General features: G+C 37.0%; 1 protein-coding gene across 1 annotated transcript in view; it reads left to right on the top strand.

Moving 5' to 3' along the window:
* Positions 1 to 21,543, top strand: part of LOC145672816 (phospholipid-transporting ATPase ABCA3-like) — a 276,701-nt gene that overhangs the window by 147,397 nt on the left and 107,761 nt on the right. Inside the window, exon 4 of the mRNA XM_081741968.1 lies at positions 18,509 to 18,725. Coding sequence (XP_081598094.1) covers positions 18,509 to 18,725 — 217 coding nt within the window. The remainder of the gene's footprint in view (positions 1 to 18,508; positions 18,726 to 21,543) is intronic.

Raw genomic sequence — 21,543 nt, 5'->3', positions numbered from 1 at the left:
ATATAAGATTAGACCCTATATTTATGTCGTCAAACGACAATATCTTTCCTTTCAAAAAGCAGTTTTCTATTTCCAATAGAATTTTTTTTAAAACCTAAATCCAAACTTGCGCAGTATTTGTTGTAATGCTCAGAACTGAAGTCAATGCTTTTCTTAAGTTCGCAAAATAATTTATTTAAGGTGGCGACAATGCCTTCAGCATAGAGATTGTGAATTGTTCTACGAACTACTACTTTATTGAAAGAATCTAAATTTGTTTTTCTTTTCTGTGTATTTGGCCTTGCTTTACGGGTTGTCCAGACTTTACTCCTTCTCTTTCGCAATTCGCCACGCGGATTTCTCACTGACACATGTAGCTCGGGAGGTTTCATGAACACTTTCAGATTTATTATTGTTTGCTGCAAGATAAGTTGTAAACATTAAAAGCAATGTCTCCTTGCATCACAATGCAACGGCTTGCCTTTCTTTAGGGTACTATCACCCATTCTTATACACAAAATTTCGAGAACAAACAAAGGATTGACAACTTTCACCAGTCAGCACAGACTGTACAGCCCCACAGAAAGAAAACACGCGCTTTTCAGTTCATTTCATTTCGCTTTTGTATTTAAATTTGTTTGTTTTTCCTGGAAGTGCTGTTCTTATGTCCTATTGGTAAATGTTATACTTTTCAAAGCTACATTCACAAACCCCCACGCTCTGTTTCCGCGACCAGGAAACACGTTCACATATCATCCTCTAACTCAAGGACCGTGATAGGCAAAGACATGGGGGTTTCTTTAAAATATACTTTGGACTTCCCTTCCCATTTCGCCCACTGCATATTTGTGTCTATCTTCAATAGAACAAAAGTTTGTAGCATGTAGAAATCTGAGTGTTGTTAGAACAGAATAAACATAAATGGATATCATTTAAAATTATTTTCCACATACTTATAATATAAAATTCAAATATAAAATAACCATATTCTTCATGAAAGTTCTGCAAATATAAAAGAAAAAATGTAGCATTTATGTCACCTCGAACTCCAATTATCGTTATACAAAGATGACAAGTATATTTATCAAAAACGAATCTCCCATTTCGGTTCATTTCCTTTCGCTTTCCTGTTGTAGAGAACGGAGCGTGCTTTTAAGTTGGTATTTGTGTTCGCGCATTTTCTCTTTCCTGGGATTGGATGTTGAATTGAACGAAGCGTCTGCATTAACCAGTGGGATGGCATTTGAACAAGAGCGAAGTCTACGTCACTGCCAGGATAATTCTCGGGCACTGTGCTGAATAAACACCGTCTGTGTAGTTTTCTCCGGATTTCGCTTCCTAACAGATCCTTTATTTCAATATTTCTTTCATTCTCATTATGGACTTCTTCTGTAGCTTAGCCGGCATAACAATTACTTAAAAACAAATTTTTGTATGGCTCTTCTGAGTTCAGTATCCCTACTTTCTACATTAAACTGGCCTGGAAACTTTCCGTTTAACATTTAGCTAGTTGTAGGGACGTATGCAGAGGGTATGTCCTGATGGTCCTTACAATTGTCTCCAACCCCGACTATTTCGGAACTTTTGCCTAACGCTAGGGGCGTTTTTACAGATTTTAATACAATCTGTCCTCATGCGGAATGTGTCTTTATTATTATTATTATTATTATTATTATTATTATTATTATTATTATTATTATTATTATTATTATTATTATTATTATTATTATTATTATTAATACTGAATATTTGAGACCTAAATATTACGTCCTATTCCAATGCAAATAAGCATACTGAAGTTAAGAAAAATCAAAAGAACTTTTACGGACCCTCTATAAGGATGAATTGCCTTATAAGAGATACTTTGGAAGGAAAAGAGGGGGAAAAAGAAGGTGTCAGCTACTGGACAATATGAAAATCTAACCTTCAATTGCCTTAACGGAAACTAAGTAGGATTTGTCTTCATCACGATACATAGTAACGCCCTTTCTTTGGGTAAAAGACATTGGATTATGTTTACGTTATATTGATATTTTAACAATATACATACAAAAAAAATAGTTCGTATTCACCAATTTTGGTTGAACGAATACATGGAACATGTTGAAAATGACGAACGGAAATATTATTGTTACTTTTAGTAAGAGTGGAAGAACGTAGAAACAATTCCACAAAGTCATTTCAGACAAATTTATGACTTATACTAGACCTTAAGAATGGCCGTTTTGTATTCATGAATTGTTTGCAAAATACGCCAAGTTTTCAGACAGTAGGAATCAAGAGTGTCGACTGTGATGTCATGTTAGTTTTCCCCCTGTGAAGGAAGTCGTTTCAACTCTAACTTGTAAGAACGAGAGAAATTGACTTCGTTTTATGTTATTATACAGCAGAAATATCAACTTTGTAAAATATAAAATATTTCGGAATTTCGTCGGAGAGACTCGAACCGCGCACTCTTGACTCACGAAACGACTGCTCAAGCCACTATCCTAAGGTTGCTCTTTTATGTAAGAGTCAAGAAACACTCGTGTATATAACACATTGCAAACGTTTACGATTGTAATATTTTATAACCGATGAAACCCTGATTTCGGTCACGATAAAATATTATAGTCCGGAGAAATCGAGTTTAAATTTTAAAAAAAAGACCGAAAGTATCTCCGTAATTTATCTCTATTATATTCGGTTATTCACGTTTTACATTTATTTCCAGTAACCTTGAACGAGAGGGACACGAACACAGATGCATCTAGGACATTTAATATTTCAAAGGTTCTCCCATCGGGAATCGTAACTGAGACCCTCCCTACTCAAGTATCTGATGGGTGAGGTCCCTAGTTCGTTCCCAAGACAAGTAAGCTTGAGACGGACAACATTGTGCTCGTGGGTTTTCTCGGGACACTCCCACTTTTTCATTCCACCAATTCATCCATCATAATTCACTTGCTTTAATCATAGTCTTCTTCAACCTACCAGGCATAATCGTGGGACATTAAACGTAAAGATTTCAATCTGTTGATTCGAACCAATCCGAATCCGATAAACAGTTGCATATTATTGCTCATTAACGTGTTTTCACAGAAAATATGTAGAAAAGAAACGGGGAATCGTAATTCCATTCAAAAGTGAAACAGCAGACTCATAATAACTACACCTAAAGCGAAACACGATTACGATTCCCTGTTTTTTCTACATATTTTTTGTGAAAACATTTTAATGAGCAATAATATGCAACTGCTTTTTGATTCGGATTGGTTTAGGTTAACAGCTAGAAAATGTAATCTTTACGTTTAATGTCTCACGATTATGCATGTTAGGTTCAGAAAGACTATGATTAAAGCAAGTGAACTATGATGGACAAATTGGTAGAATAAGAAAGTGGGAGTGTCCCGAGAAGACCCACGAGCACAATGTTGTTCGTCTCAAGCTTACTTGCCTTGGGAACGAACCAGACACCCCACGCATCAGATAGTTCAGTTGGCGGGGTCTCACTTTCGATTCCCGGTGGGAAAACCTTTGACATGTTAAATGTTCTCGATGTATTTGTGTTCGTGTCCCTGTCGTTCAACGTTACTGGAAATAAATGTAAAACGAGAATAACCGAATATAATAGAAGTAAGTTACGGAGATACTTTCGGTATTTTTTTTTAAACTTAAATTCTCTGGACTATACTATTTTATCATGACCGAAATCAGTGCTTCACCGTTAATAAAATATTACAATGGTAAACGTTTGCAATTTGTTATATAGACGAGTGTTTCTTGACTCTTACTTAGAAGAGCAGTCCCAGGGTAGTGTCTTAACCAGTCGCTTCGTGAGACGGTTCGAGTCTTGCCGACGTAATTCCGAAATATTTTATATTTTACGAAGTTGATATTTCTGCTGTATAATAACATAAAACATAGTCAATTTCTGTCGTTCTTACAATTTAGAGTTGAAACGACTTCCTAAACAGGGGGAAAACTAACATGACATCACAGTCTACACTCTCGATTCCTACTGTCTGAAAACTTGGCGTATTTTGCAAACAATTCATGAATACAAAACAGTCATTCTTAAGGTCTAGTATAAGTCATAAATTTGTCTGAAACGACATTGTGAAATTGTCTCTACGTTCTTCCATTCTTACTAAAAATAATAATATTTCCGTTCGTCATTTTCAACACGTTCCATATATTCGTTCAACCAAAATTGGTGAATACGAACTATTTTTTTTGTATGTATATTGTTAAAATATCAATATAACGCAAACATAATCCAATGTCTTTTACCCAAAGAAAGGGCGTTACTATGTATCGTGATGAAGACAAATCCTACTTAGTGTCTGTTAAGGCATCCGAAGGTTCGATTTTCATATTGTTCGGTAGCTGACACCTTTCCCTCCCCTCTTTTCCTTCCAAAGTATCTCTTATAAGGCAATTCATCTTTATAGAGGGTCCAACAAATTTCTTTTGATTTTTCTTAATTTCAGTATGCTTATTTGCATTGGAATAGGACGAAATATTTAGGTCTCAAATATTTAGTATTATTAATAATAATAATAATAATAATAATAATAATAATAAGAATAATAATAATAAAGGTATTAAAAGTTACTTAAACGTAGGGATTTCGGAGAAGGGTTTCCGTACCTCCAAGATACTCCTCTGCAACTACCCACATTTTAAACAAAAGCTTTGCACTACTTTCATGTAGAAGGTGCTCTACTGTATGTTTTAAAAAAACTAACTGTAATAGAAATAGTTGAATATCACTCAACAGTATGGCATATAATATACTAATTTTTAGGATATGCAGAGGTAAGTATAAAAGCTTTGCTTAAAAAAAAATACCTACATAGACCATAATTCAATGAGCTGTAAAATACAAAGTAACAAAAAGCTTATAAGATTCCGTCTACAGAGCAATTGTTACTTAAACAATGGACATGCACTATTTCGAGAATGGTAACAAGACGAGAGATGTTTACGATACTTTTCATCTCGTCTCGATTTTCATCTTTAAAGCGACATGCTAATTTGAGTTACCCTTATCCCGTCTCGAATGTAAAATGTTAATTCTCATGTTATTTTGTTTGTTTTAGAAAGGAGATGAGAAATTTCCCTTCTCGTGGGCAACATTAAACAAAACAGAAATGTTCTTGCCAAATGTCACATTTCTGCTTGTAACGGTATGACCGGAGCGATAATTAGCTCCTAGCTTTTAACCTTCTACGAGATAATAATAAGTATTATTATTACTATTATTATCCCTGAAGATTTGATAGTTCAAGTATTGAAACATCCGAGTATTCAAATATCTGAATATAATAAAACGTATGTCATCGTCGATCAATCGCCATCAAAAATCCTAAAGTAAAAAAAGTGCCCGACGCAGATTCGAACCACGAATCTCAAGATTACTAATCGAGTGCCTTGACCACTTTTTTTTTTTAATTATTTATTCATGATGTTCTGAAATACAAAGTCCAGGTTACAACACTACATAAGAACCATGGGTGTTAAAACAGTACATAATTATGAAACTGGAATCTATACATGAGAAATATATATAAATACAAAGAGTCAAGACGTTGTACTCGTAAGTTCACACTACTAGAAAAAAAAATCGACTAATCAAATATGACATGTAAAAAATTGGCGAAATATTTGTTTTCCTCCACCCGACGCCGTAGTTTCCACCGGGAACGTTGCAAATAATCAAAATATTCAATTGCTGTACAGTGAGGTCTATTGTGAAGCAAGTAATAAAGAGTAGTACCGAGGAGCCAGGTAACGGTTGTGTTCCGAGTTAGCGGAAACCAGTGATAGTCAGGGAAAAGAAAAATGTTCGCCGTAAAATACTGTTTAGGTTTACGGCAGATGAGTGCCAGCCAAGTAATAAGTTGGTTCCAAATTGGTCTAGCATCTAAACATTCCGAAAGGCGATGGTGTAAGGTATCTCTGTGTTCACAAATAAGGCATAAGTCAGTATGACTGCGATGAATAGCGTACAAGCGTTCATTGGTGGGAATCAGATTATGAATTGCTTGGTACCACAGACTTTTCACTTCACTGGTGAGGAGAGGATGATTCAAATTCTGCCAAATCGCGGACCAGTTGTGGTGTGGATGGTGCATGATTATAGAAGCAGTTTCAGAATTGTCGTGCTGTTGTTGAAGTATGGTGTATAAAATGCGTGTATTACCGGCCTGTTCTGGGGACAAGGTGGGTAGATATGCCCAGTTTAAGATGAGGTCACGTAGATAGGATGGACAAAGATTATCATGGCGTAAGTGAGGAGGGTTATTTCCATGAAGGCTGGCTGTCCAGCACGTTAACCACTGTGCAGTGTGTGAATGTGCATTTAAAGACTGTACATGTATGTTTTTTAACAGTAGTGCTTTAGCTTTCTGTCGGATATTAATCAAATTGAGACCACCGTGAGCATACGGGAGGGACAGAACCAACCGTCGTACTCGGAAAAGGCATCCTTTCCATAGAAACCTTTCGAGTCTATTTTCTTGGCATACATTTCTGTTAAAGGAAAAATTTGTGCCACATACCAAAGTTTGGAGCAAAGGTAGGCGTTAGCATACCATACCCGTTGATATAAGGGAAGTGCGCGTGGTTTATCTGCTTGACTTTGTATACGCATTTGGGTTATGATCGGGTTCCATATATGCTGCTGTTGATTTTTGGCATCATTAGTGAATGTAATACCAAGAATTTTAAGAACGGAGACCGACTGCACGTTCCAAGGGTTCGGCGTGGAATCCGGACATTGCCAGTTATGAAACAATAATTGCTTCGATTTATGTGTATTGAGCATTTGTCCACTGAGCAAAGAATACCGCTCAATATGTTGCATTGCTTTCTGAAGATGAGAAAATTCAGTACAGAGTAGTGTAACATCATCTGCGTATGCTTGGATATTAAGCTTGTGAAAATCATGTAATAGTGGATCTTGGTCCCTCGCAATTTTTTGTAGTAGAGGGTCAAGTCCGAGACTGAATAAATATACCGAAAGTGCGCAGCCTTGTCTGATACCACGTTTAAGGTCTATAGCAGGTGACAAATGACCATTTAAATGAATTTTGGAGGATGCATTGTTATATAACGTAGTAATGAGGCTGATGAAGGATGGAGGAAATGCATATGCCTTAAGTACCGCGTAGATATATTGATGGGTCATACTGTCAAACGCTTTCCGGAAGTCAAGTGAGACTACACAGGCTGGGAGACGTTTAAACTGGTAATATGAAATAATATCTCGCAGTTTGGATAGTGCTGCTTGCATATTATACGTAGGATTGAGTGCAGCTTGATAGGAGCTGATGACCTGGCTACAGATGGGTTTTAAACGGCTAGCAATCATTTTGGTCAATATTTTAAGATCGGTATTCAGAAGCGTAATGGGACGAAAGTCGTCAAGAGAAAATCGTCCGGATTTTTTAGGAAGGAGTATCAAGATACCATCATTCTGTGGAATATTAGAGGCGTGCAATAATTCATTCATTATTTCAAGTACTGTCTGACCCACAATATCCCAATATTGCTTATAGAATAGGTACGGGAGTCCATCAGGCCCAGGGCTGGAGATATTATGAGATTTCTTCAAAACACTCATCAATTCCTCGATCGAAAAAGGGTTCATGAGGGAATCCAAGGCGTCGGGAGGGGCATGCGGTAAAGGAAAATCTATAAAGTCTTGTATGTCCATCAACGTATCCTTAGGTGTGTCATACATTTGCTGATAATAACGAACAAACTCATTTTGAATATCATCAAATTTGTAGAGGGTTTGTTCCCCACCTACATTAAGACAATCTATATATTTGGAGGTATTACGGTACACATTGCGCATATAATGATAGAAGGTGGTCTTTTCATTTTCCAGTTGTTCACCAAGATGTGTGCGGCTGTACAACTGAGAAAAAGTTGATGTTCCACTTGACGTAATTTGGCTTTAATGTGGTTCATGAGAGTAAAATTTTCCGGTGTGCTCGGTTGTGACCATATGTCATGCAGAATTTTGTAATAATATTCCTGGGTATGGAGAAGATCAGTCTTTGTTTCGCGAGCTTCCCATTGAAACGAATTTTATGTTTTGCGTAAGCTACCCACCACTGATTAAGGCTGTGGTAATAGCGCTGTTGTTTACACCAATACTGCCACTTACGAAGGAACAAGTTTTTAATATCAGCGCGGTTTAAAAGTCGAGATGGCAATTTCCAATATGAGCGACCAACAGATCGACTCACAGCTTGTTGGAACTTGCAGGTAATGTAGACGGCTACATGGTCAGAAAAAGAGGGGATGCGCAAGGCCGCTTCTGTAATATGTAGCCGGCATACGTCTGATATATAGATCCTATCTAAACGTGATTGTACTCGGGCGGAGCGGTACGTCATTTGTCGTTCTGCATGACATAATAACCAAACGTCGCGTAGGTGAAGTTGTGAGATAAGAGTTTGCATAGCCTTACATGGTATATAATGTCCTGACGTGTCTAATGGTGATTCCACCGCATTCCAGTCTCCTGCCATGATAAGTTTGTCTGGTACTACTGGTAACAACGGCACTATGTCTTCATTATAAAACTGTTCCCTGCGTAAGCGGTTTTGCGTCCCCGATGGTGAATAAATGTTAATAATTGTGAACCCCTCTGAGCGGCAACGAATTGCCCGCCCGGAAGGTAAACATCTTACATCGTCCACTTGTATACCTTTCTTGTACAAAATAGCGGTTCCCCGTTGATGTTCACCTTGATTAATAATAGCAGTATATGCCGGTAAAAAGGAAAATGAGGAGAATGCCACTTCTTGAAACAGAAGAAACTCGGCATCAATTTACGTTACAAAGTGTTGCAGTAAGCATTGATTAGAGAAGTTTGATATAGCATTTAAATTGAGTGTACAAAATGACCGCGCATTAGGCAGAGGCATATTACTGTTGGAAACAATAATACTACAACTGCAGAAAAAAAGATAAAGGCAGACAAATGTCTGAGGGAAAGAAAGTACAAGGCCAATCAACATATCGATGCACAATACGTAGAAATATGCTATGGAACTGACTCTGGACCCAGACTATTTTGTCGAGTAGATAGATTCAACAGACAACTGATTAGCATGTTTTTCTACTTTTTCCACTGATGATACTGTTTCTACTTGGTCATTAGATGTTATGGAGGAAGTATCTAAATCATAACTAAAAGTTTCGGTTAAAGTTTCACACACATCACTCGAATGGGGGGAATCAGCAAGATTTGGCTTTCGTTTCTTACCTAAAGGCAGCGAATCAGCTTCCTCGTCCAATATATGCGTGGCACTTAATTGCTGTTCGTGGGTTTTACTATTTACTATGTTTACTCGCAGGGAAGACGACTCACACATTTCACTTGTTTCAGAAGCGCGCACTGGCGAAGGTAGTTCTTGAGTAGGCCCAGAGATGGCAGAAGGCGTCACTTCACTCGCTATCGCTGGAGAAGTTAGAGACGAATGAGATGCATCAACGGGTTTGAATAAAGCCGGAAACGCAACTTCATCAGTAAGAGGAGGCACACTATTATCACTTTTCGGTAGTTCATTTGGCGGGGTTCTCATTGGCGGTAGAGTCTCAGCAACTTGCGCATTCGCATATCGCCTGGTAGATGGAAGTGTTCCTTTAAATATTTCCGTCATCCGGAGTTCCTCAGCATGTTGCGATGCGGGTGGTTTTACATTTCTCTTCTTTGGGCAAAAGGACTGGACGTGTCCGGGGGAGGCACATATCCAACACGTTGTTTGTTGCCCCTGGTACATCACCGTGGCTTTCTGGTTGGCAAAAAACACTTTGGATGGAATGGGTTTTTTCAGTTCCATGGAAATAATACGTACTCCATTATAAATAGGGTATGGGAGATATGCAGGCCATTTTTCATGAGTAACGTTATGTACATTTCCATATTCATTTAATACATTCACTACCATCTCATCCGGCAATTCCATAGGCAAATCCAAAACGCGTACGCGAGTCAAAGCAGAGGCGGCGTCTGTAATTCGTACTTCACTTATCAGTCCATCACTGTGGCGGAAATTCACTGTTCCTGGGTTATTCGACATAAATACGTTAAACTTATGCACATCACCTATTTTCACATATATACAATATTCCTCATTATGCAGTTGTATGGCCGTTGCCTCAATTAATAAGGGTTCGAAGTTCTCACTTAGCCATTTATGTATCTCAAGTGCTAATGGCCGCCTGGATCTTGTACTCTTATCGAATTCGAATTTCACAGTATTCGTACGAATATTCTGGGACATACTGATATCAATGCAGTATATGCAGTATCAACACAGAAACAAATCTATATATCACTTCTATTTGTCTATCTATATATATATACAGATAATGAAAGGCACTAATAGTATATCAATAACCAGTACTGCGTAGTTCAAACACTCACACCACAAAAACCGCACCAGCGACAAAGCACGTCCTCGCGGTATGAAGACTCGTAGCTAACTGACCACTCAACCACGATTACTCCGCCGTAAATAAATCGTCTTTAGTCTTGTTACGGTAGGTTTCTTTGTCTCCGCTTGCAAAGTTGTATGTTGTATTTCTTCGTTTCAGAACGTCTTTCGTATTTCTTTTATGACGATATAAGTGAATAATCTTCGGCAAAATTTATATTAATAACTTGAGTTGTTCTTAAACCTTTGGTTCACAAGTTAGTTTCTTCTCCACACGAAACTACAGATATGACATTTAATTCTCATATTTTGCACTTGCTTTCAAAGCAGTCACCATTAAGTGGTAAAGCAATTTTTCCGCAGGATTCATGAATTTTGTACAAAACACATCAGAAATGAGTTAAATGAATGATGGAAGAGTTGATATCAAAGTTGAGTACTGTAAGCTAATGAAAAGCATGTAATAACGTCTCGTATTTGAAAATAATGTCAGCTACTTTTAATTCACTAACTGGTAATAAATTTGGTTGAAGCTTGAAGATCTGGAATGCACAAACTCAGTGTAGCTAATAGAAGAACACAACAAGAATGGACGAGATTCGAATGTAGGATCACCAGCAGAAGAATCCCGTTTACTAACCCCTCATCTAACAAGCCAACACGTTTTATAAGTTATAAATTTGCATGCAAATGATACCATTATACGTTTGTGCAATCAATGTTTTGCTCTTTTTCTCTTCAAAAACGTAACATGTATACGACGATTCGTTTCGTTTTTCATTAGAGCTTAGAAAGACATGATTTGTGTTTGAGTATACGATCTTTCGTCTCCTTTAGAAAACAGTTCTAACAAATACAACTCAATTCACACAGCAGTAATAAAAAACTCGTACTGCCTTAGAAAATATTCCTAAAAGGGCGAAACTGTATTATGCACCCGGCGTAACTGATGGGAGTGTGGTGGGGGGCCCTACAGCGAAAAGGGGCCCACTGAAGTTTCGTAATTCCAGTATGAAGGTTTTTATATAATTTCACACTTTTTCCTCAATGTCTAAAATGCAACTACTTTAGCCTTATATGAAAAAGGAGTTGTGAAGGTGCTATAGACTGTGAAGTCTACTGAAAAGACTTATCTCGTCCTTGCAGCAACAACTTTACGTTTTCGAACAGTAATGAAGAACAAGATTGATTGAAAGTTTACCTTAGAATGAAATAGCTAAAGATCTAATCTTATATAACTCTCATTGATAGTAATGTTCCGTATTTGTTTAGACGCCTATTCTTTTATAACTTAACCTATGGTGCATAGGGTCCTTGGATCGATCCCCGCTAGCGCCGTATGAACTTCATTATGGACCAACACTGTGTGCATGAGTTTTTTCGAGTTTCTCCCGTTTCCTCCCACTTCTTCATTCCACGATTTCATTGATTTCTCAGCATTAATGTCACCATTAGCGTAATCGGTAAAAACGTGGGACGTAAAACTTAAATATTTCATTTCATTTTTCTTTTATAACTGTATCTCACTTTTCCTGTGACGAGAACAACATCTATGCGAGCATTCAGTGAATTAAATCACTAAAACCTATATTCATAGCACAATTGTGCAGATGAAGTTGAGCCCTTTGGCAATTATTACCATGGAAAGCAAAAAAAAAAAAAAAAAAAAGGCAATACATTATTATCGAAAAAGTAGTTAACTAAGACCTCTCTGAAAAAGATCACCTGTACACTTATTTCTCAAATGGTAATTTATAATTATACTTACGTTGGTTGAAATTTCTCCATAGTTACGGGGGCGAGACACTGAAACCACCCCTACCAAGAGGTGAAGATGACATGTAAAAGACGTCAAATACGAACGATATTAGTGTCGAATTCATGTGCAAAGATGAATAGTGACACTGTGGATGCTTGTAAGTCCAAATCAAGCCTTGGTTGGTATAGAGTTGACAATGGGAGAGTGACAGGCAAAAAGAATCGAAAATATCCTATATTTGTGTCGAATGGATAGTTTTCGGAATCACTGAAATAAAAGGTGATATTTCAGATATGGATATGTCCAAGGTTGACCCTATTGGCATGAGGTCATAGGGGGAACCAGTGAAGAATTCAGAACTGTTCCTTTTTAGTACGTTTTCAATACACTGCGGGTTAAAAGTGTTAATGCACAAATGCTGATATCACACTCGGAATTATCGGAGATATAACTTCTGGGGAAACATTAATAACTGCTCGCACTCTAAAATTTTCACTGCTTTGCAGGGGCGTAGACAAGGCTTTTTGAGGGCATGTTTTACTAAAATGTCTATCATCATCTCTAAAATTAGATATAATTTACAGAAAAGTAGTGATTTCGTGGGCCAGGAGCTCTGCATTGCCAAGGCCTGCATTCTGTGTATGTCCCTGCTGCTATGAATTGTCATAAGCTCCTCTTCAAATATAAGACGTAAAATGTAATTAAGAAACGTATAACATAGAATACAATATATATATATATATATATATATATATATATATATATATATATATATATATATATATATATATATATATATATATATATATATATAAAATATGTTATTATAAATAAGAAATACAGTAGAAAATAATTATAAAACATAATGTTGAAGGCCAAGCCTTTTTTTTTTAAACAATGATACTTGAATGTGAAATATACTTTAAAAACAATTTTCCATTTATGCAAGTCTACAAACAAGTGAGGAGTGCCATCTGGTAGCCACTATTCATCTCTTTGAACCAGAAAACTATGAATTTGACACCAATATTTTTCGTATTCTATTACTTTTTTTCTTTCTTTCTTTTTTTTTTTTTTTTTTTTTTTTTTTTTTTTTTTTTTTTTACTTATAACACTTTTCCCTCCCTGGAATGGTTTCAGTGTCTTAGCCTCTACAGTAGATTGTTGAGATGGTAATTTATACGTATAGTAAATTCGTTTGAAATTCCTCCATGAGTCAATGTTTCACTGTACGTTTTTTTGTGAGTCAAACTTTCTAAATATATATATACATACATTACAGTAAGAACTGAATTTAGTATTAACGCCTGACTGTCGTTGTTGTGCAAACATTCATGATGATATGCCGTAGGGAAATGAGTTGCATTAAGGTTGTAAGATTTAATATCAAGTTTGAAACATCGTAAGTTAAAGAAACGCATGTAATAACAAATGTCATATTTGAAAATAATTTCGAATTAAACTAGCTGTGACTACATTACTTCAAAATTGAACTTGTGGAATGCACAGTGTGAGCGTAGCTCAAAGAAATAATCAATAAGAATGGTCTTGATTCGAAGCTCGGACCATACACGTAGGAGTAACTTATATTAACCATTCATCTAACAGACAATTACGCACAGGGTTTGGCACTACTTTATCACATGGTTCTATCAAATGTAACCTAATTAACACAGTAGTAACAAATTTTACTGCCCTAAAAAGTGTTCTGAACAAGGAGAAGTGTAACTAAGTTACAAGAGGTTTATATCCTATCAGAACGGCGCATCCACCAAGTCAACTTTTGGAATATTCCATTCATTTAGCTTTGAACGTAGCTAAAGGAAACGTATGTGCATGAGTGCAGAGTTCTCCGTAGCAGAATGGATAAAGTCATGGTTCGATAACTACAGGGTTCGCGGTTGGAAACCCATCTCGGAAGCTTCAAATTTTTTAAATTCTTAATTCCTCAGTTCTCAAGATCTTTCTCTCCATTCGTAATCATCTGATGCTCTCAAAAGTGTTCTCCACCTTAATTCGACAATGCCTAATGTGATCCTCGCTGTTCGAAACCTTCCTTTCTTCTGTTTCCTTTCTTTCTGACAAAATCACAATTTTCGTCATAATACGAATGCTGGCCGATCATTTGTTCCCAGTTCTAAATCTGTGTATATAAATCATTTCTCTCTTGTCTCCATATTTCAATCTCTCTCTCTGTCATATTTCAGTCTCTCTCAATGCCGCCCAGGAACTCATATGGCTTGAGATCAATCCTTCGACTGTTGAAACCAAATGTAAGCTCTCTAGCAATGCGCTATCGTAACTCTACAGATTTGTTGCTAAAACCAGCGTCATTTTAGATTTTATTCGGGGGGGGGAGTATCCGTCGACAAAAACTTTTCAATTTTTTATTAGTGTATTACTATATATTTGCTCAAACAATATGTATTTATGAAGCTCAAGGGAGGGTAATTACACCCTCCTGTCCTGCCTAAATGACCCACCCTGGAACATTTGCTTCTAATTACTGAAAAGAAATGAAATGAATCATTGAATAACACTCATTTCTGTTAGTAGATATTCTCGAGCTCTGTACGTGCATTACAGACTTTAGGAAGCACAAAACTTACTGCCATTATTGGCAATTTCCATAGATTTCTTAGGGAGCATCTTACTAGCTTCCAGTCCTTAAAGAAGGGAAAGAATGAAACTAAAGGTATTAATGAAGCTATGGGAAGATTGTATGACTTAAAAAAAAAAAAAATAGGCTCTTTAAAAATATTTCAGAACAAACGAATGAAAAAGGCTATTTTAGAGCTATAACATTGTAAATTTGATTCCTGCTTCTTCTTCTTCTTCTTCTTCTTTTTTTTTTTTTTTTTTTGTCTGAATGGAAAGAGTGTACTACGACACACACACTGCTTTGGACAAGAGAGCTATAACATTGTAAATTTGATTCCTACTTTTCTTTCGTCTGAATGGAAAGAGTGTACTACGTCACACACACTGATTTGGACAAGGAGAGGTGGAGGAGGGAGAGAGTTGGATTGAAGACAAGAAATAACTAATCGATCGAGACATGTATTTCTGGATTGCATAAGAAAATGGGGCAAGAGTTTGTTATTAATTTGGACTTAAAATTTTTGTAACATTTTCTAAGCCGCGGACTGTACAATACACATTGAGCCATGGAGAACTTTGCATTTAAATCAGTTTTACATGAATCCCGAGGGGACACTTCGCGAATGTACCTTGTTAGAGTAAGGAAAATGTGTTAGACATGGACTTGGGAACGCGAGTTGAAACGTTGGAAAGTACCGGGTCACCTGAGCACAGCGGTGATGTTAGAAATCGGTCCCGTAGCCCGAAACCCAAGAATTTCCCTCAGATCCCTTCTTTCGATATTAAATATATTGCGCTGCCTCTTACTGACGTAGCATTACAGTATTGTCTTGTAATGTTCGGTTGAATAACATTCAGGCAGAATATCGGAACTTACTTTTGTGAGCAAAGAACACGGAGAATATGGCATTAACATCATTTGGGGCCTGATTTCTAGGGCTTCGGGCCCGTTTTCTGACATCACTACTGAGCTCAGAAGACCATTCTTTATCGCTACCAATCGCGTCTCATAGCTCCATGTCAAACACGGTTTCCTTACCGTAGAAGAACCAGTTCCATTTTCTTTATTTGTTATCGATTGCACATCACATTACTGAATACATAAATTATGGGGGGGCGCGGTGGCTCAGTGGTAGAGCGTTCACCTCTGGTGCTTGGGGTCCCGGGTTCGATCCCAGCCCCCGCCAAGTGAACTTTGTGGTGGACAAACACCGTGCTCGTGGGTTTTCTCGGGGTTCTCCTATTTCCTCCCACTTTCTTCATTCCACCATTTCACTCATCTCTCACCATCACCGTCTCCTTTAGCCTAACCGGCATAACCGTGGGACGTAAAACTCAAAGATTTCATTTTTTACATAAATTATGGACGAGATTACATTATCAAGTTAATAACTTACATGTATTTTTTAGACTTTTTTAATTGTATTATTGATTTTTCAACAAACAAGGCTACGGGTTGGGCAGGTTACTATGAATGAGAACGGAGTTTTTAACTAGTTATAACTAATCGTGCAATATCTTAAAGTGATTTTGCAAAGGGCAGTGCCCACCCGGAAATTTCCAGGTATCCGGGCGCCCAGTCCGCCTATGCCCTTCGGGCACATCCACACAGTAAGATTTCGTCACGTTCAGAAATATTATATGAATTATAAATACAGTCAAATAAATATATACTAGTTTCAATAAAAAAAATCGTAGGAAATACGTAGTAACCTTATGTTAGTTTACGAGAAATTATGTATAAAATTAAGGTAAATGATAATTCAATATTTAAACTATTGCCTTTATAACATGCAAACACTAAGATAGCATATTTAGCATTAAATAGATATCCCCAAAAAGAAAATTTTAACTAACATATAGCCTAGCTTCAACACGCTTCCAACGGCTTCTGCCATACACTTGAATATAAATTTAAAGAAAAAAAGCATAGTATAAATAATTTCATAATTTAGTTTCAAATGTAAAGCTACTTCTTATACTATAAATAATCAGAATAACAAATAATTCACCAATAATTCCAACAAGAATGAACCAATTCAAATGGCTTCATTATATATCACACCTTCGCCCTTTTCACTACTAAGGCCTGTATCAACATGCTCGTTCTGACCACTTCCTTTCGAATACTAATATGGAATACTTATTCATTGAACCAATTTTACTAACTCTTCTAACGTTTACAGAGATTGCTTAAATATATTAACATTCCAAATGTAAATTTTCAGCTTCAAAAATTTAACTATTAATTACCATTATACATACAGACTTTCCAATCACTATACAAAACTCAGCCATTTCTTTACCAGCTGTTTTTTATGTTCCCACTTTTGTATTCAACACCTATATAAGTGAATGTGATGTTGGCTTATAACAAAAATCTAAACGAGAAATTTTAGTTCGATATAACTCCACCATTGGTGCTGTTTCTCGAGGTGAAACTCAAAATAACAAACTTTTTTTTAATAGATAGTTACAGCATCCAACGAACAGTTTTGTCTTGTCCCCGTAGAGTTCTGCATGGGCTCGGGTCTACCAAGCATAGATCACTTTGGACTCGGTCCGGGTTCAGTCCGTAAATTTTTAAATATACAAAACCATATTTCTTGGGCGTTTTCGGACCTACCTTTGTAAATATACTGTACAACGATATTTATCGGATTGTTCTTTCTAGATAACTTTTAAAGCACATCTAAATTTGTAATTTGAGACGCCACACTAAAAATCTGATTATCATTGTGTAATTGAGAGTAAAGCTGTGTAGCGGAGAGAAAAACTAAAAGTAACAGAAATAAATATGCGTAGCTTATCTGTGACTGGAAGTTTCAGGAACCAGAGTGTGGATTCCACTCTTTTTGTTCACAGCTATCGATAATGACTGCTTTGAGGACTGTCTGAGTGAGTTAAGTTCACATCCATTTGCATAAGAATTTGCGCACATTGACATTTTGTTTTACACATTTGGAGTATTCATGTTTTCATTTCCTGACAATTTATGTAAGTGAAATGAAATGAAATATTTAGTTAAACGTTCCACGATTATGCACTGAGGCTAAGGGAGACGGACTTTACATAAATGATCATTTTCTTTAGAGAATTCACATAGTAAGTATAAACGATAATCTTATTTCGTTATTCTCTCTGAATCATGTAGGCGTTTAAACTGCAAAATTAAGCCCCTAATTATTGTAAATAAAGATATAATGAGGGGGAACGCGCGGGAACGTTGTCCTCTCACTTCCAAAAAATATCTATGGCGTCCCCCCACTTCCTAAAAAAATACAATGGGCAAAGATAGGCACGGGGGATGGTGTGACATCATGCATCCCCTTACCTTTTCAGATCCACTTTTACCCCTGAATATAATTGTGCGTTAATCATTAAGTTTCTGTAATTCGGGCATATTTCTGGCTCATTTGATTATCACACGAACTCGGGCCGGACTCAGGCCTAAATGCTAAAACATAATTGGGACTCATGCCGGGCCTTACATTATAAATTCACAGGCCGGGCCGAGCCCGCGCTAAAAAATTCCGGCCCGTGCAGACTTCTATGTACTCGCTTCGTCATATTACATTGTTCTCCTCTGTAGCTTAACGGAAAGTGGTGAAAAAAAGAAAGAAAGAAAAAGGAAAGCAAAGAAAAAAAGGCCATCGCAGAAGGTAAACATTTTCCTTGCCTGAAACACTCATAAGCAATAGCGATGATACTTTGTCATATTTTACAGTATGGAAGAGTGTGAAGAATTGTGTCAAAAAATAGCAATCATGGTGAATGGACGGCTTGCGTGCATAGGAAGCAACAAGTTTCTGAAGGAAAATCATGCTAAAGGATATATGATGACAATTAAACTACACTTAGAACGCAATGAAGAAGATTGCGAACAACTGAAAGAGGATGTAACGTCCAACTTCGAAGAGGCCAGGTTAATGCACGAAAGACTGGTAAGTAGCAGCAATATAATAGTTATTTTTTAAAAAGAAATTTATGTAAGTATTTCTGTATTCTTGCTAATTCCATACTAAAGTAAAAATCATCTATGAAAGGAACTGAAGAAAGTGCCAATTTCACTGCTGTTACATGATTCTATTCAACCGTTGAAGCAAAAGCAACGAATTTGGCTTATGAGGGTCACGAATGCACAAGACCGTTTCAGATTTATGGTAATGAATTTGCAAGCCTTGTCAGTTTGAAAAATACGTGATGCCAGCAATAATTGTGATAGATGTGAATGTTATATATATTATATATTATCTCAGCTTCCACTGAAGGAGATTGCGTTGAAGCACGGTTCCATTAAGTCTCCTCCATTCTTCTTGATAAACTTTCCAAAGACAGTGGAGTGTGCGTTGCTATCGACAGCCCAGCGCTCGTTTTAATAACGGGAACCCATAAATGTTCATGGGGCATATATAATGAGATTTCACAGGAATGTCTGCAAAAGGGATTGCATGAATTCCCGTTTCACATACTATCCGCCCTTTATACGCCACCACTGACTTCGCCATATGACCTTGTCTTGCTGAATGACAATCGAAATATATCGCTGCATAGGCTATAGGGATGTAATATTAGGCACTATAGTGGCACCAAAATATTCATCTAGTAATATGGTGCATTGATTTTAACCTTTTTGTCTATTCTGTGTAGTGTAACTTTGCCATTATAGCAGTAACCATCAACAACTATCAAGGGCACGCAATATGACAGATATTCATATCTTTAAGAGTCACTACAAACTTCTACCTTCCTCTTGCAAGATGGCGTTCCCACAGCTTTCTTGCTCGTCTTCTTCTTCATGATACGAGGAACAGAGCATATGAACTCAAGCCTTATGATTCATTACCAGATGCAAATTTTGCGTGGTTTACGGTCGCGGAGAACTGTTGAATTGCCCTTCTTGCTGTTCTTTGAAACGATGGGTTATCAGGTCGCAGCCAGGAACGCAGTTTTTGCACTACATCAAGGATAAGCGCGAGCTTCCGATATCTATGATCCCCAATATTGAAGCCTCCAGCAACACTAAGATTATCGGTTTTTTTTGCGAGTCAACACAGCGTTAATCCCTTTCTTTGGTCACGGAAACGTTTTGTTATACGCTGTTTACATATTTGTCCATAACTATAACAAACGTCGGAAAAAGACAAACAGCCTTTTAGAAGGTCTGTGATTTTCGCAGTCATATCATCACCCACACACATAACAGCCGTCCTCCCTGCAAATCAACATAGCGCTTTCGAACTACCAGCAAAATCTATTCGAATATATTGAACCACGTCGTAACCTAGCGATCGAATCTATTACCATAAATTTGAAACGTCCTTGTGTATGTTTTTCGCTTCGATATATTTTGGAAATTTCATCCACAGGAACAGGATGGAGGTATACTCTGCGTTTCCTTTTCCTCGAGGCCAAGAGCACCAAGCGACAACTGCTCTTGAGTTTGTTATACTTTTTCAGCCAATATATCTAACTACATTATTATTATTATTATTATTATTATTATTATTATTATTATTATTATTATTATTATTATTATTATTATTATTATTATTATTATTTCAAAGCAGTATACCATATTTTACTATATATTTAACTCGAAACAAGCTTATACGAGGTGTACCAATACCCTGAAATCTATTTATAAAAGGAATCGCACAATGCAAGCTATAACTGGAAACTTCTAGATAAATCTTCGCTTCTTCTTCTTCTTCTTCTTTTAAAGAAGGCATGTGCATTAAACTATGTCAGTTTCTGCCCTAACATCCTCCTCACATCCAATTAATGTTCATATCCTCATCTGTAAGGTGGTTTACATTTACTTTGTGATCTTCTCCATCCTTCTGCACTACTTGTTCCTGCTCGACGTTTACAGTCCTGTGATAAGTTTTCTTTGCAGTTTTTCTTTAAATAAGCATCTACCAATCGCCTGTCTACTCCTGAGTGACCTGCAACGTGATTACCGGAAATTCTTAGGCGCAATAACATTTTACCTCCAAGTCAATTACCTTTTTATTTTCACTTGGATTTAGTTGATGTCTATGGCACTTATGGACAATACCATTAAGCAGCACATCTAAAGTGTTATTACTTAGGTGACGAATAAAACGTCCTTTAATCAATTTATGTAAGTCTATCCTGTAACTCATTATCCATATATTCATACTTTCTGTCCAGTATAGCAGTCGTTTTCCTGAACATTCAAGTATTTTAGACTCCTTGCTAGGTGTAACTGTGACAACATTATACCGAGTACAAGGTTTAAAAGAAAACACCAATGAAGCAGGAGTAGTCTGTATAACCTTTACAGGGGTATGTAAAAGAGTAAAACTAATTTCTTTCAACCATATAATTAGATTTCTTGTTAGCTTGGTACCCATTCTGAATGTAACATTTCTTCAAAGTTTCTACCGCTCTCTCAGATGTCCGTGAACCTGGCCTCACCCACATCGGCACTAATTTCAAGATATATGCCAAAAATTAGTGCCCAATTAGTGCTGGCCATGGGCGGCGATTAGGGGGGGCAAAGGGGGGCAGTTGCCCCCCCACTTTTCTGAAATGGCCTATTAATGAATATAGTTTCAACCAGGGAAATTCGTATATTAACGTTGATATACAAATATTCAGATCATGTCTTGCCCCCCCACTTTTAACGTCCAATCGCCGCCACTGGTGCTGGCGACCTGTAATGTTTAAAAAAATGTGCCGTTACAAAGACTTCAAAAAACAAAAAAAGATTCTGGGTGGGGCTAGCGTGAACCT

The sequence above is a fragment of the Thermobia domestica genome, chromosome 16 (genome assembly GCF_964235325.1).
Source record: "Thermobia domestica chromosome 16, izTheDome1.hap1.1, whole genome shotgun sequence".
NCBI lineage: Eukaryota > Metazoa > Arthropoda > Insecta > Zygentoma > Lepismatidae > Thermobia > Thermobia domestica.
Note: the sequence above shows the minus strand (reverse complement) of the source record. Positions and strands in the feature narration are given on the sequence as shown.